This window comes from Calonectris borealis, chromosome 2 (assembly GCF_964195595.1).
Source record: "Calonectris borealis chromosome 2, bCalBor7.hap1.2, whole genome shotgun sequence".
NCBI lineage: Eukaryota > Metazoa > Chordata > Aves > Procellariiformes > Procellariidae > Calonectris > Calonectris borealis.
Window position 1 is genome coordinate 6,837,599 of NC_134313.1, and position 12,191 is coordinate 6,849,789.

A 12,191-nucleotide genomic window follows, 5' to 3' on the forward strand; every position below is an offset into this window, starting at 1 on the left:
GACAGAGCTCCAAGAGGAGGCGAGTAGGTTGGGGAGCATCAGGGAGTCTGAGAGGGGGAGAGACCACGGGAACCGCACCCTGCCTGCCCTGGGACAGGCCCACAGGCAGGCAGGACGCCCGGTACGGAGAACTCCCATCCTCTCTCCACCCAGCAGAATGCGGTGACTTGAGGGATGGGGGGCAATTGCTTGTCAATTTATTGCTCAACATAAAAAGGAATCTCATTGCTGAGTTCATCGGATAGGTGCTGGAAAATAATCATCTCCTTTGGTAGCCGATGGGACAACTTTTTTTTTTTTTTTTTTTTTTAATCTGGGATCAATACAGCTGATATTCTTTCAAATATCAGGAAAAAAAAAATTCTTAAAGCAAATCATTGCAGAGTCTGCAATGATCAGCATTATTTGCAGTTGTTTGCATTGTTTTCCTGACGGCCTCTTTTTCCGTCATGTCTTGGCTTTCTTGATCTATTTTGCCTCTGATGATGCTGGCACAATGGAAGTCATACTTTTCTCTGGTGTCAGTACTATTATCTTCTCTGTTATCCATCTTTGCTATCAGAGTACCTTTAGGTGGTAAGTCCTGAAGTGAAGGTATGTCAGGCATTCATTTGCTCCCAAAATTTTCAGAAGCAGAAAAGGGCAAAACTCAGAGATACAGTCTACTAGTACAGACAGGGAGGGTCTTGGAAAAGGAAATCAGTGCAGATGCATTTTACCGCTAGCATAGAAAAATCTGTCTACCTACAAACTAATGAGATTAAAATAACAGTAGACCAAAGGAATTAACTCAAAAGGTCATGAGAATCTTTACAAAGGAAACTAACTTTTACAATGGATATTACAAGCCCGGGGCAGCCATCAGGTTTTGTGCAAGCTGGGACTGTCAGCTTCAGTATGCACTTTTGTCTTAACAGGAGTTCTGCCGTAACCAGAAGTAAACCGGTATCTGTCCTCCTGATTCAAGACCCCCAGAGAGCTGAGCACTTTATAGCTGTTTAATGGGTCATAGCCACTGGTTTTCCTGACTGCTAGTTTTACAGCAGTGTTTTTCCTTAGAATAGCGTGTACCATGTTTGATACTGAACTTGATTTGTTAGTATTGTAGCCTGAATCCCTGTTTCAGGCTATAACCTAGGAAATAGGGTACCACCTAACTAAATGCAGAGAAGAAGATCCAATTAAAATAGCGAATGTGGAAGGTTTGCAATCTTCAGGCCATCCCCAAGGAGGATATTTCTTGACATTTCTCAGCTTACTGAAAAGTGACGGATAAGCTGATTTAGCTGCAGCAGTTTATAATGGCATCATCTGACAGATGCCTGCCCTGCTGGGGTCCCTGCAGACGAGGATGCGCAGACCTTCGTTCACATTAGCTTAAACTGTCCCTGAGGTGGGTTTAATAATCACTGTTATGTCCTGCTCTGCATCCTGTATGTGACAACTTTCAGAAGAAACAGTCCTGTGAAAGCAGTAATGTCTTTAAGTCACTAAAGGACCAGAGATTTGGAGCTTGGCGTCTTTTTTCTATCATCACACTCACTTTCCACCTTGACAAGATGATTTTTTCAAATTAGGATGAATGTTTCCATTAAACAACAGGGTTTCAAAGTCAGTTGCCATTTAATAGCGTTTCATCAAAATGCTTCAGCTTAATGATATGGCCTTTTACTCATGCGTGGCACGGCCTGGACTGTGCCTGTTTGGCATTGCCTTGAGTTGTGACTGTGCAGTGCTGTTCCTCCCATGCAATGGTATTCTCAAAGCACAGCACCTTTCTTTGGCACAGATGTTCCTTCCAGAGAGCTGGGACAGGAAGAGAAAGGAGACCTGGGAGCAATCTTTTCAGCCCTCTATGCACACATGTATATCATCCATATCTTACAGTAATTTGAAGAAAGTTTGCATTTCGATGGGCAGCAATGCTAGAGGAAATTTGATTTGTCTGTTGTGGTTGTACTCAGTGCTCCTGATTCTATGTGTCTACAGTATAGAACAGGTGGTTAGTTGTCCTATGCTTCCTTCATAATTAATGGGAAGAAGTGGCCACAGTTCAGTTCCTTGATTTAAGATGTCAGCTTTATGATGAAAACAATCATTCCCCAGCAATGCGCTTTTCTTTATCAGTTCTCCACCTCTCAACAGAGGTGGTAGCTCAGAAATAGGTATCTAAGTTTGCGTGTGTGAGTCCTCTCAGAGCCCAGAATTTTCTTATTGTCTGTTTTTAATGAAGATATTTGACAATTGTTCTCCTTACATGTTTTCTCTTAAAGCAGAAGGTATAAAACGGGAACCTTTTTCTATGAGAAACACGCTGACTTGTTCTTTATTCACTTAGTGCTTAATATTAGAAGATGGCACTCCTTTAAGGAGGGAGCAGAAGGAACAGCTTCTGTGGACTCAGTATGAACCACTTATGCAGAAAACCAACATTACTTTAGAGGACTGCACCATTTGCTGGCCGTACTTCTTCCATCCTAAAGCATCTCCTTTTCCAAAATGAGGATCCAGACTGAATTGTATAGAGTATGGCTACAATGGTGGCAAAGGCTCTGCTCTTTCTCTTGATTCCAGAGGACCCTAGATCTCTGAAACGACTAATCAGGAGGCAACTTGTCTCTGTTGGTAAAGAAACAACCTAGTCCCCAATACATACACTCTTGCTATTCATGCATAAAAAAACCCCAAAGTGACAATCACAGTGGCAATCCTAGAGTTGTCTTTAGAGTAAATAAACAATTTTAGGTTGGCATTTAAAATCTTCAGGTGACAGATTAGTAGGGCGATGACTCCAGGTGCCTGTTGCTTTTGCATGGCAGTGTCTCTGAAACTAATTGGTTTGGGACTTAATGTTAAAGGATCTCCAGAAATATCTGACCTTTTTTGGATTTTTGGATTCATACTAATCTAATATATTTCCTGAAATCCTGAGTAAATCTGTAGGGCTAATTGACAAGAACCTTTTGAAAGAGGACACAAAGCAGGTAAATTCTTCTCATTCCTGTGGCTATGGAGCACAAGTCTTATGAGGAGCGGCTGAGGGAACTGGGGTTGTTTAGCCTGGAGAAGAGGAGGCTGAGGGGAGACCTCATCGTGCTCTACAACTACCTGAAAGGAGGTTGTAGTGAGGTGGGTGTTGGTCTCTTCTGCCAAGTAACAAGAGATAGGACAAGAGGAAATGGCCTCAAGTTGCGCCAAGGGAGGTTTAGACTGGACATTAGGAGAAATTTCTTTACTGAAAGAGTGGTCAGGCCTTGGAACAGGCTGCCCAGGGAAGTGGTGGAGTCACCATCCCTGGAAGTATTTAAAAGACGTGTAGATGAGGCCCTTAGGGACATGGTTTAGTGGACATGGTGTGTTGGGTTGACGGTTGGACACGATGATCTTAGAGGTCTTTTCCAATCTGTATGATTCTATGATTCTATGATTCTACAAAGGAGGAAGTAAAATTGAGGTCCTTCTCAACAAAAGCAGATACATTTCAAGTTCTCTGGTGTAGCTAACAGTGCTGCCAAAAAAGAGGAGTCTTGGCAGTGTACCTGAGGGCATTACCAGGAGTTTGAGGGAGGCGATCCTTCCCCTCTCCTCAGCACTGGTGAGACACATCTGGAGTACTGTGTCCAGTTCTGTACTCCCCAGTACAGGAGATGTATGGACATACTGGATCCAGTCCAGCAAAAGGCACCAACATATTCAGGGGCTAGAGCACATGATGCACAAGGAGAGGTCAAGAAAACTTGTTCAGTCCGGAGAAGAGAAGATTCCGTGGGAATATTACTGCCATTTACAACTACCTGATTAAAGAAAAAAGAGAAGATGAAGCCATATTTTTCTTGACGGTGCATGGCAATAGGATGAGAGGCACACACGAGTTGAAACCTGGCAAATTCTGACTTGATACAAGAAAATAAAAATTACTATGAAGGTGGTAAACCACTGGAACCCACTCAGAGAGGTGGTAGAATCTACCTCTTTAGAGATGTTCAAGACTCAGCAGGACACAACACTGAGCAACTCGGTCTGATTAGATCTGTTTGAAGCAGGCAGTTGGACTAGATGATCTCCAGAAGTCCCTTCCAGCTGAATTTTTTCTAAATTTCTACAATAATGACCAAGTTATGCTGCTAAGATACAATGCTCAATGAACTGTGTTTTGGTTTTTTTTGGGTTTTTTTGGTTTTTTTAATGGTTCTTTCCCCATTCTATGTTTTGCCACTGTGTAAATCTTTGCCAAGTATACTCTCCTAAACCCTGTGTTTCAGGAAGTTGAACTATCTGGTCTCTAAGAATTTTTATTAATTCAGCTGAGGTCAAATTCGAAAAAGCACCTTAAGAGAAGTGGGCAAACCCTAAAGAATTTAAACCAGAGCTAATTGATAAAGATTTTCAACATCTTTAATTCACACATTTTTTGAGCCCACCTGCAGTTGCATTTTCCTATTACTTTTTATTTTTAGTTTTAAACAATAATCTATGCCAAGAAAGATTGAAAATAGAGCTATTAAAGTGTAGTCTTGCACAACAATACCATGTTATAGTATTGATATGAACTATGAAATTATCTCACATTTTTCCATCTACTCATCAATGTAGCATTTAAATGCCAGAGTAATTTTTGCCTAAAAAAATCAGCAATGGATTCTAAAAGAGGACATTTTCTCATGACATTGGATATCAATCCACTTCCAATTTTCCATTGCTTCCAGCAGCATTTCTTTATGCTCCCTTTTTCTATATTCCATGGGGAGAGTAAAAGAGATTCATGCTGAGGCTGGAGGTTTTGAAACCTTCCAAGAGCAACCAACTCGGTCAATTATCATCAGCTGTTTCTCTGTGGGTCAAGATGAGCAGTCCCCTTTGTGTCTACCACGGAAAGCTAGTTAACATCTTGAAGATTTGCATGAGAAAGCTGAGGGAAACATCCCAGCTCAAGCTAAGGGGCATGAAATACAGGCTTTAGGGAAGTCAAAGGGAGAAGAACACAGGAGATGCACTGGTGTGTGGTTGGTGCTCCTGGAGATGGGACTATCAGTGTCCAAAAAGGCAATCAGTACCTAGTTGGCATGTAGGAATTGTATTCTTACCGCATCAATGATAAGCAGTGGACTAAGTTGCAAATTGTTCATGTTTCTCCATAGCCATGCAACAGTGAGAGTCCTATCCTGGTGCCTTTGTGCAGCCCACATGCCGTATAAAGCAGATCTAGATGTATTCCCAATTTACCTGATGTTTCACAGAGTTCAAGGAAAGAGCACCTAGGTGGCTTTCCCACTTCTCTGTTTTCATAACCCTTTTGTCTCCTGCAATACAGGTAACTTACTCCTGTTTGGGGGAACGACAACCAGATATAATCATTGATTGCAAGTGCTCACACACCGTGGGGTAAAAATTGTAAAATGCATGCAGAGACCTCAGAAATATGAGCTGTTACTAATAGGTGTCATACTACTCCTTGCAACTCTCCATGAAATCCTGGGCAGAAAACCACAGTTTAATAAATAGTTTTATTTTAAATCTGAGCACTGCAAATTTCAAATACGAGGAATTTATATAAGCAGTGGTTTTTGACAGAAGTGAAAACTTTTGATTTATGATGCCCTAATGCAAACTCAGCTTATGTTCTAAGTGTAAATGTGTTGTTTGGGAATTTTTTTTATTAAACATGCTGTGATCTGTCCAATTACATCTCCTCCCACAAGAGAGCTACTAATCCAGACATTGATCCTGGAGTACAGCATGGCTCATATTTGTTGATAGGATAGCAATGCCATCTGCATTTTTTTCACTAATACGCATAACAAAGCATCCTATGATACCATCAAGCTACAACCTTTGCAGAAGGGGATAAGAGGATATGAGGAAAAAGGAAGGTGAATGTAGCCATCTTCATGGTCCTTTCCACCCCTCCTCCTACAGCGGAGTGGGTGTGTTTTGCACAGCACTATCTACGTTGTGGGGAGACATTGGCTCCACAGTGGGATGTGTGTGAAGGACAGAGACAGACTTCTCTGTTGGACTGTTTGGACTGAGGGTCTTTGTACATGTGACAGCATTGCTGGGACCTAATAGTTTTGGTATGGTTTGGGCAAAATGTATAAGTAGAATGAGACACTATTATGATTACACATCTAGCTGTTTAGGTGGCTAGGAGGAAGGGATGGTTAAAATCTCTCTTTGGTGCCAACTGCTTGATTAGAAATGAAAGGCTGCCCACAACCGGATTTTTGTGAAAACCTCTAGGACAAATGGACACCATGAATTTTAATCTCTGTATTGGGTTTTTTTGATACTTTTGTTACACAGGGCAGCTTTTATGTCCCATCTGAAAACTGCATGCAACATGCATACAAATGGCATAAGGACCTCTGTCTTCTGCTCTTAAATGCTCAAAGAGGACTTCACATGTACTACACCCTCATCATGAAGGAGATTCCTGATTTACCACAGCTGAAGTTGGGTAAGTGAACAGATACTTAAAATCACTGAATATTTTACAGTGCTGCATTCTCAATACACATTTTAGTACCAAAATTCCTGGGTTGTTCAGAGATTTTTGAGGATTTTTGCCCCCGTTTTCTGCTTAGTGTTTATTTTGGCACACTGTTAAATATGACTGCTTTCTCAGCTCATGCAAATCCATTTATAGGATGTGGCCTGATTGTGGAGGGGTAAAATGATAAATTTTTGATAAATTTCTCAAAATACTTGCCTTTCAGTGATTTTTGGACTCAGTTGCTTTTTGAAGACTTGAACTTCCAGGTCAATTGCCATGAAATCTGGGGAAGGCTCTAGCATATTTTTTCCTCTTGAGCAGACTTTTTTTTAAAACTGAAAAGAAAAATCTGAAATGTGATACGAGTTTTTTTGAAACATACTCCTTCATTTAAAATTTGCATTGTATTTATTCCGTGCCAATTACATAATTACAACTTGCTCTTTAAAACGATTCTGCTTTTCTTCCGAATTCAATTGTTTAATAGATTTTCTGGTTTTGGCAGAAGCTTTTTTTGGCTGGTCAGGCCTGTTAGGTCCAATGTGCAAGTGCTGGCTGGCTGGATTTGCAGGATGGAGCTCGGTAATTTGTGTTTAGTCATGTTTATAATGACAGCATGAGCTCCTGTGAAAATGAAGTGCATCCCTGACTAATTCCTGTTCTCCCACCTGTTTCTTTGAATTCAAGGAGTGTGGCTCATGATTTCACTTCTGTGTTTTTGTGTCTTTGTATTTCGGTATACAGGTTTTGAAGTTATCAGTTTGTTATGTTGCAGAAGTAATTATATTAGGACAGTCGATTGCATTGGCCAGCAGATTTAAAAGGGGAGAAAAAAACATTTTCTAGTTTCACTGTACAGTGCTTGTATACAAGAACAATCAAACATAAAACACATTGTGCTTTACAGACTTATGGACTTGATAGCTCCTGTTTTCCACTTCATGTCTTGTTCCCCACCATATATTTCCCGTCAAGATAGCCTAAAACTCATAGGGTGGGAAGAACACATACTGTGTTATTCAATCCAGCTACAAGAAAAAAAAAATTACAGCATTTTTATTTGCAACCTGTGAGCTCTCAGACAGAACCCAACATGCAACAAAACTCATGCTTCAGGCATCTGGGTTATCAGGCACATACAATAGATGATTTGTGTCTCACCTGGACAGGCTTATAGGTTGGGAGATGACAGAGTTATGTATGGTTGGTTGACCACAACTCAAGAACTACCCCCAAGCACATATTGGCTGTCTAAATACAATTAGCTTGGTTTTGAAATGACTACTGGTACTGAAGCAGGCACTTAATTTGCAAATGTACTTGTTGTAATGTATGCAAATTTGCTAAATGCAAATACCCTTTTTAGCCTCTTCAGCAGAGCGCTATTTGCATCATTTTATTCACAGTCTGAAAATCTACTGAAGATTTCATTTTAAGGCTAAATTTCTGATGCTTGTTGCAAAACTCAGAAAAATCATGGGGTGTAAGATTCACCCAGTAGGATGAATACAAAGCAAATGTTTATATCTGTCTCCTTACAATCACTGGGGAGAAACAGACCCATTTAGTACAATAAAATATGTTATCTGACAAGCAGTGCTTTCTACCTTGGGATGGCATGAACTGCACCTTGTGCTTGCTCATTTTTCTCCACTGACCAGTGGGAGAATGTAAATGACTCATTCAGTTGTAAACATCTATATTGGTCAGATTAATCTCATCATACGTTTCTAAAGATAGTTACCATAAATCCAAGACTATAAATCTCTGCAAACTTTCTTAATTCTTTTTTCTTGCTCCCTGAGTAGTATATTCGAAAAAATAATGGCCTAGTTTAGACATTAAAAGTGGGAATGATTGTTTCCCAAATTTTACCAGCTGAGGATGGGTCTTTTCAAGGTGCTACCCATCTCAGTCTGTCCTTTCCCATTCCTTAGTACTATTTAAGAAGAGTCATCTGGGGATTGGGGAGGAGATTGGCCTGTTGGTTGTTCTGCTTTGTTTCTTTACAGATACTATTAGAAAGTTCTGCATTGCAAAATCAAGCTGCCAAAGTTGGAGAGTTGATTTATGTCCTCCTTTGCCTTATAGTATGTGGTGCATTTAAAGTGGAGTGTCCCTGTGCTGGATTCTCTCAGGACTACATCAAAGCGCTGCTGCTTGCTGTAGAAGTGGAGAGGTACTTCACACTCCACAAGGCAGTGCAGAGATGCCCAATCTTTTACTAGTCAGACATCTGGTATCGCTTACACAGTCCTGTGTAGCACAATAGGGAGAACCATTTCTTGCACATCATTTGCTCAGACTTTGCAATGGTGAGACTTTGCATTCAGTTCTGGAGTTGGCCATAAAGACCAAAGGCTAAAAAGCAAACTTCTAGTAAAGAGAAGGTAGACGATGAAAAACCAAACTCTGTTGTCTTTGTCCTGACAACAACATTCCAGAACTTCTACAGGTTTAGTGGTCCAGGTTACATGAGCAGAAGTTGTACCTGCACCTGCATCTGTACAAGGTGGGTTGTGGAATGCCCACAGCCAAACAGAAACCTGTCTGTCGGGGAAGAATATCAAATGACCTATTTCTCACCTATTCTCATGAATAAACAGCAGAGTATTAACATTCCACATCTACTGTTCTCAAACTTGATCTCTTTCTTTGTGTTTTTTCTCTAGAGGAGCTATCTGTGGAAGAGACGTTATCTCAGCTTTGTACGGAGCTGCAGGTATTTTCTTCAACAGAATCTGCCCATACATTTTTCAAGTCCATTTTTCAAGTGCACTGAGACAGCCCAGTCACCTATCAGAGCGGGGAGAAAGGGAATTTGGTGCCATCAGAAAGTTTGTTGAATGTTTCTTTTCCACCAGCAATTTCACATAATTTTGATTAGTCACTTACAAGATGTTTCTGTCACTTTTAACAAGTCACCAGCTGGATTGCTTTAACATCCTTCAGTGAGCCTAGCCCTGAGTATCAGAGTATGCGGAAAAAAATTACAGCTTTTATGCTGACAGGAGAAAAGATACTTTGGCAGGTTGTACAACCATATCTTTTCAAATAAAAATGCCTAAATATGTAGCGAGGCTCATAGGAGGAAAAAAGTGATTTTGGCACAGAAGTGACTGAAATACTCTCTTGAACATGCTTCTGCCATGTTTATTTCAAGTGAAACACAGACAAGTCATCAAGCGTGCCAGGAAGAAATGCAAGCGTCAGTTGATCACTGGGGAAAATGCTTTATAATCAGAGATTTAATAGATTTGCTCAGTTTATTAGCAGGAGGGACAGCATAGGGAAGAATGACAAAATAACAAGTAACGGAGGGAAGCTGAAGCCAAACTAAACTGGAAGTACATTCACACTCCAGTTACGAATGGTGGGCTAATGTTTGTCAGCCATGGGTGAAAAATGTTTGAAATGGCAAATTTCTTAATTTTAACTCATGACTTGGATACTTTGCAAGAAATCTGATTTCATATAAATTTGATTTAGAGAAACATAAGTTATTGGGCTCAACTCTACTAGATTTAGAAGCTGAAAGGGTATAGGAGGTCAGACAACACAATCTAGAGTCTCCTTTGGACTTATTTTCTATGAGTCTGGGAAAGTCCAAATTGGCTTGGCATACATCAGAAAATGCCAGCATTAATTTCTCTGTAATTTCTAATTCCTGTCCAATCCTTGTTTTCCCAAAAAGCTTATTGACTTGTTTTGCATGGCAATATTAATAAAGCCAGACTGCTTTGACTGTTGTTTGAAAGCTGCTGGGAACAGCGTAGCAACAGGTACGTAAATATAACAGCTAGAATAGCTGGTTCTCTGGGGTGTTATAAAATCTTTGGTTTTCCTATACGCCGTGAAAACATTTTGCCTTAGCATCCTGGGAGGATAGCTTTCTATCCATCTCTGCATAATTTGGTGCTAAAGACAGTGAATTTGCAGAGACTCTCACGACATACATGTTGAGATCTTGTACAATATTGGTGGGACATAGGCGCAGCATTGACCATCACCGCGGTGTAAGTGCTGAAGTCATAGGTACCTCTGTGTGGTGTACAGATTAGTATTGGCAAACGCTCTCCCAGTATTTTGCCTCTAGGAGTACGTGAACTGAAACCATTTCTTTTCAGCAGAATATAGGAAAACCAGTCCTTTATAAAGGAAGGAAATGCTATTAAAAACCATACAGAGAAGCCTGTAGGGTTAGTCTCCCTTTACCACTGTGTTACCAGAGCCAGGTTCATTTTTAAAATTAAACACAAACGAAGAAAAAAAAAGTGAGTTTAACCTGCCATAGCTTTGTATTCAACCCAAGAACACAGCAGATACTCAAGGCAGAAGAAAGTGGAAGGGAAATTTTTTTTTAACTGTGTGATTGATTTGTAAACAAACAAGCAAAAATAACTCCTCAAAAAAACCCTCTCGATTTGTTTTGCGTGACAGTATTGTTAAAGCCAGACTACCCCGAGTGGGGCTTGAAAGGTGCAGTCATAGGGAACAGCCCAGCAGCAGGTATGTGTATGGAGTAGCCAGAATCACATTTGGTGATCATTTTAATTGCTGGGTTTTGCTCTGAAGAACTGAGTCCCTGGGATTTGACCTGCGTCGCTATGTTGCTAAGCTCTTGTCCTGCGCATGGCAGTGGAGTAAGACTCTCACAGTTAGAAGTAGGCATTGTCTTTTCCTTCCCTCCTTCCTTCCTTCCTTCCTTCCTTCCTTCCTTCCTTCCTTCCTTCCTTCCTTCTTTCCTTCCTCTCTAATATGTTCAAAAGGTTAAGAACCAATGAACTAGAAAAATAGCCATCACACACCTATTCTTAGTATGGCTTGCATTAATAACACATCTTTGAAGACTGTGCTTTCAGTTTATGATGTAAGAGGCAGCTTACTGACTAAATAAAAAAAAAAAATATTGACATACAGCATATAAAATTGAGTGAAGTGAATAAAGTAGTGCCCTGACTCTGCAAAGAGAAATGTTTGGATAGGATCTTTTCTCTACCAGTATCCACCTGATTTTTCCGGTACCAGAATGGGTACTGGAGCTTGTGCCATTTTGGTCAAGTTGTTAAAACATAATAACGCCCAAACAATGTAAATTCAGTGACAACATCTGTGTTATCCACACAAGCATTTTCTCTGTTTCTCTCTCTCTCACACAGACAATTTGCTTTTATTCATGGTTAGTTTGCAGTGTCAATCTGGAAACTACCTGCATAATAAAATGTCAAAAATAAGCAGGCTTTCAGCTAGACTGCAGCCCTAACCAAAAAAAGACCTGGCCAAGACTGATAAACAATTCCTCTCGTATTATTTCTGGAGTATTTCTGGTTAGCTTTACCGGTTTCATGGAAGCAGGTAGGGACCCTAGGAATAGATGAAGGTTCAGTTCTGTACTCTTGTGCCAAAACATGGAAGTAAAATACAATGTCTGTCTCTTGTTAAAGAAACTGTAAAACCAGGGAGATCGATACGCAGAGACCTTGCTGCTGACATGCACTTCCTGGGCTGCAGAGCTTTAGCGCAGAATTGCAGCCTAGAGCTGGAGGGCACGGAGGGCCCCAGTGTGTCCTAATGTGGGAGAGAAGCAACAGCACACTCTGGGATGTCTGTTTTCATCATGTGTTGACAACTCAGTGTTTTGGTTTTGGGTTTGTTGTTTGTTCCACCCCAGACCCCCCCTGCAAATCACCCATCTGGT

The 12,191-nt window shown here is 40.6% G+C and overlaps 1 protein-coding gene across 1 annotated transcript in view; it reads left to right on the forward strand.

The window, feature by feature from the left end:
• Positions 1-12,191, forward strand: part of FAM135B (family with sequence similarity 135 member B) — a 149,691-nt gene that overhangs the window by 116,471 nt on the left and 21,029 nt on the right. The window contains exons 7-8 of the mRNA XM_075141118.1: positions 6,304-6,457; positions 9,166-9,215. Coding sequence (XP_074997219.1) covers positions 6,304-6,457; positions 9,166-9,215 — 204 coding nt within the window. The remainder of the gene's footprint in view (positions 1-6,303; positions 6,458-9,165; positions 9,216-12,191) is intronic.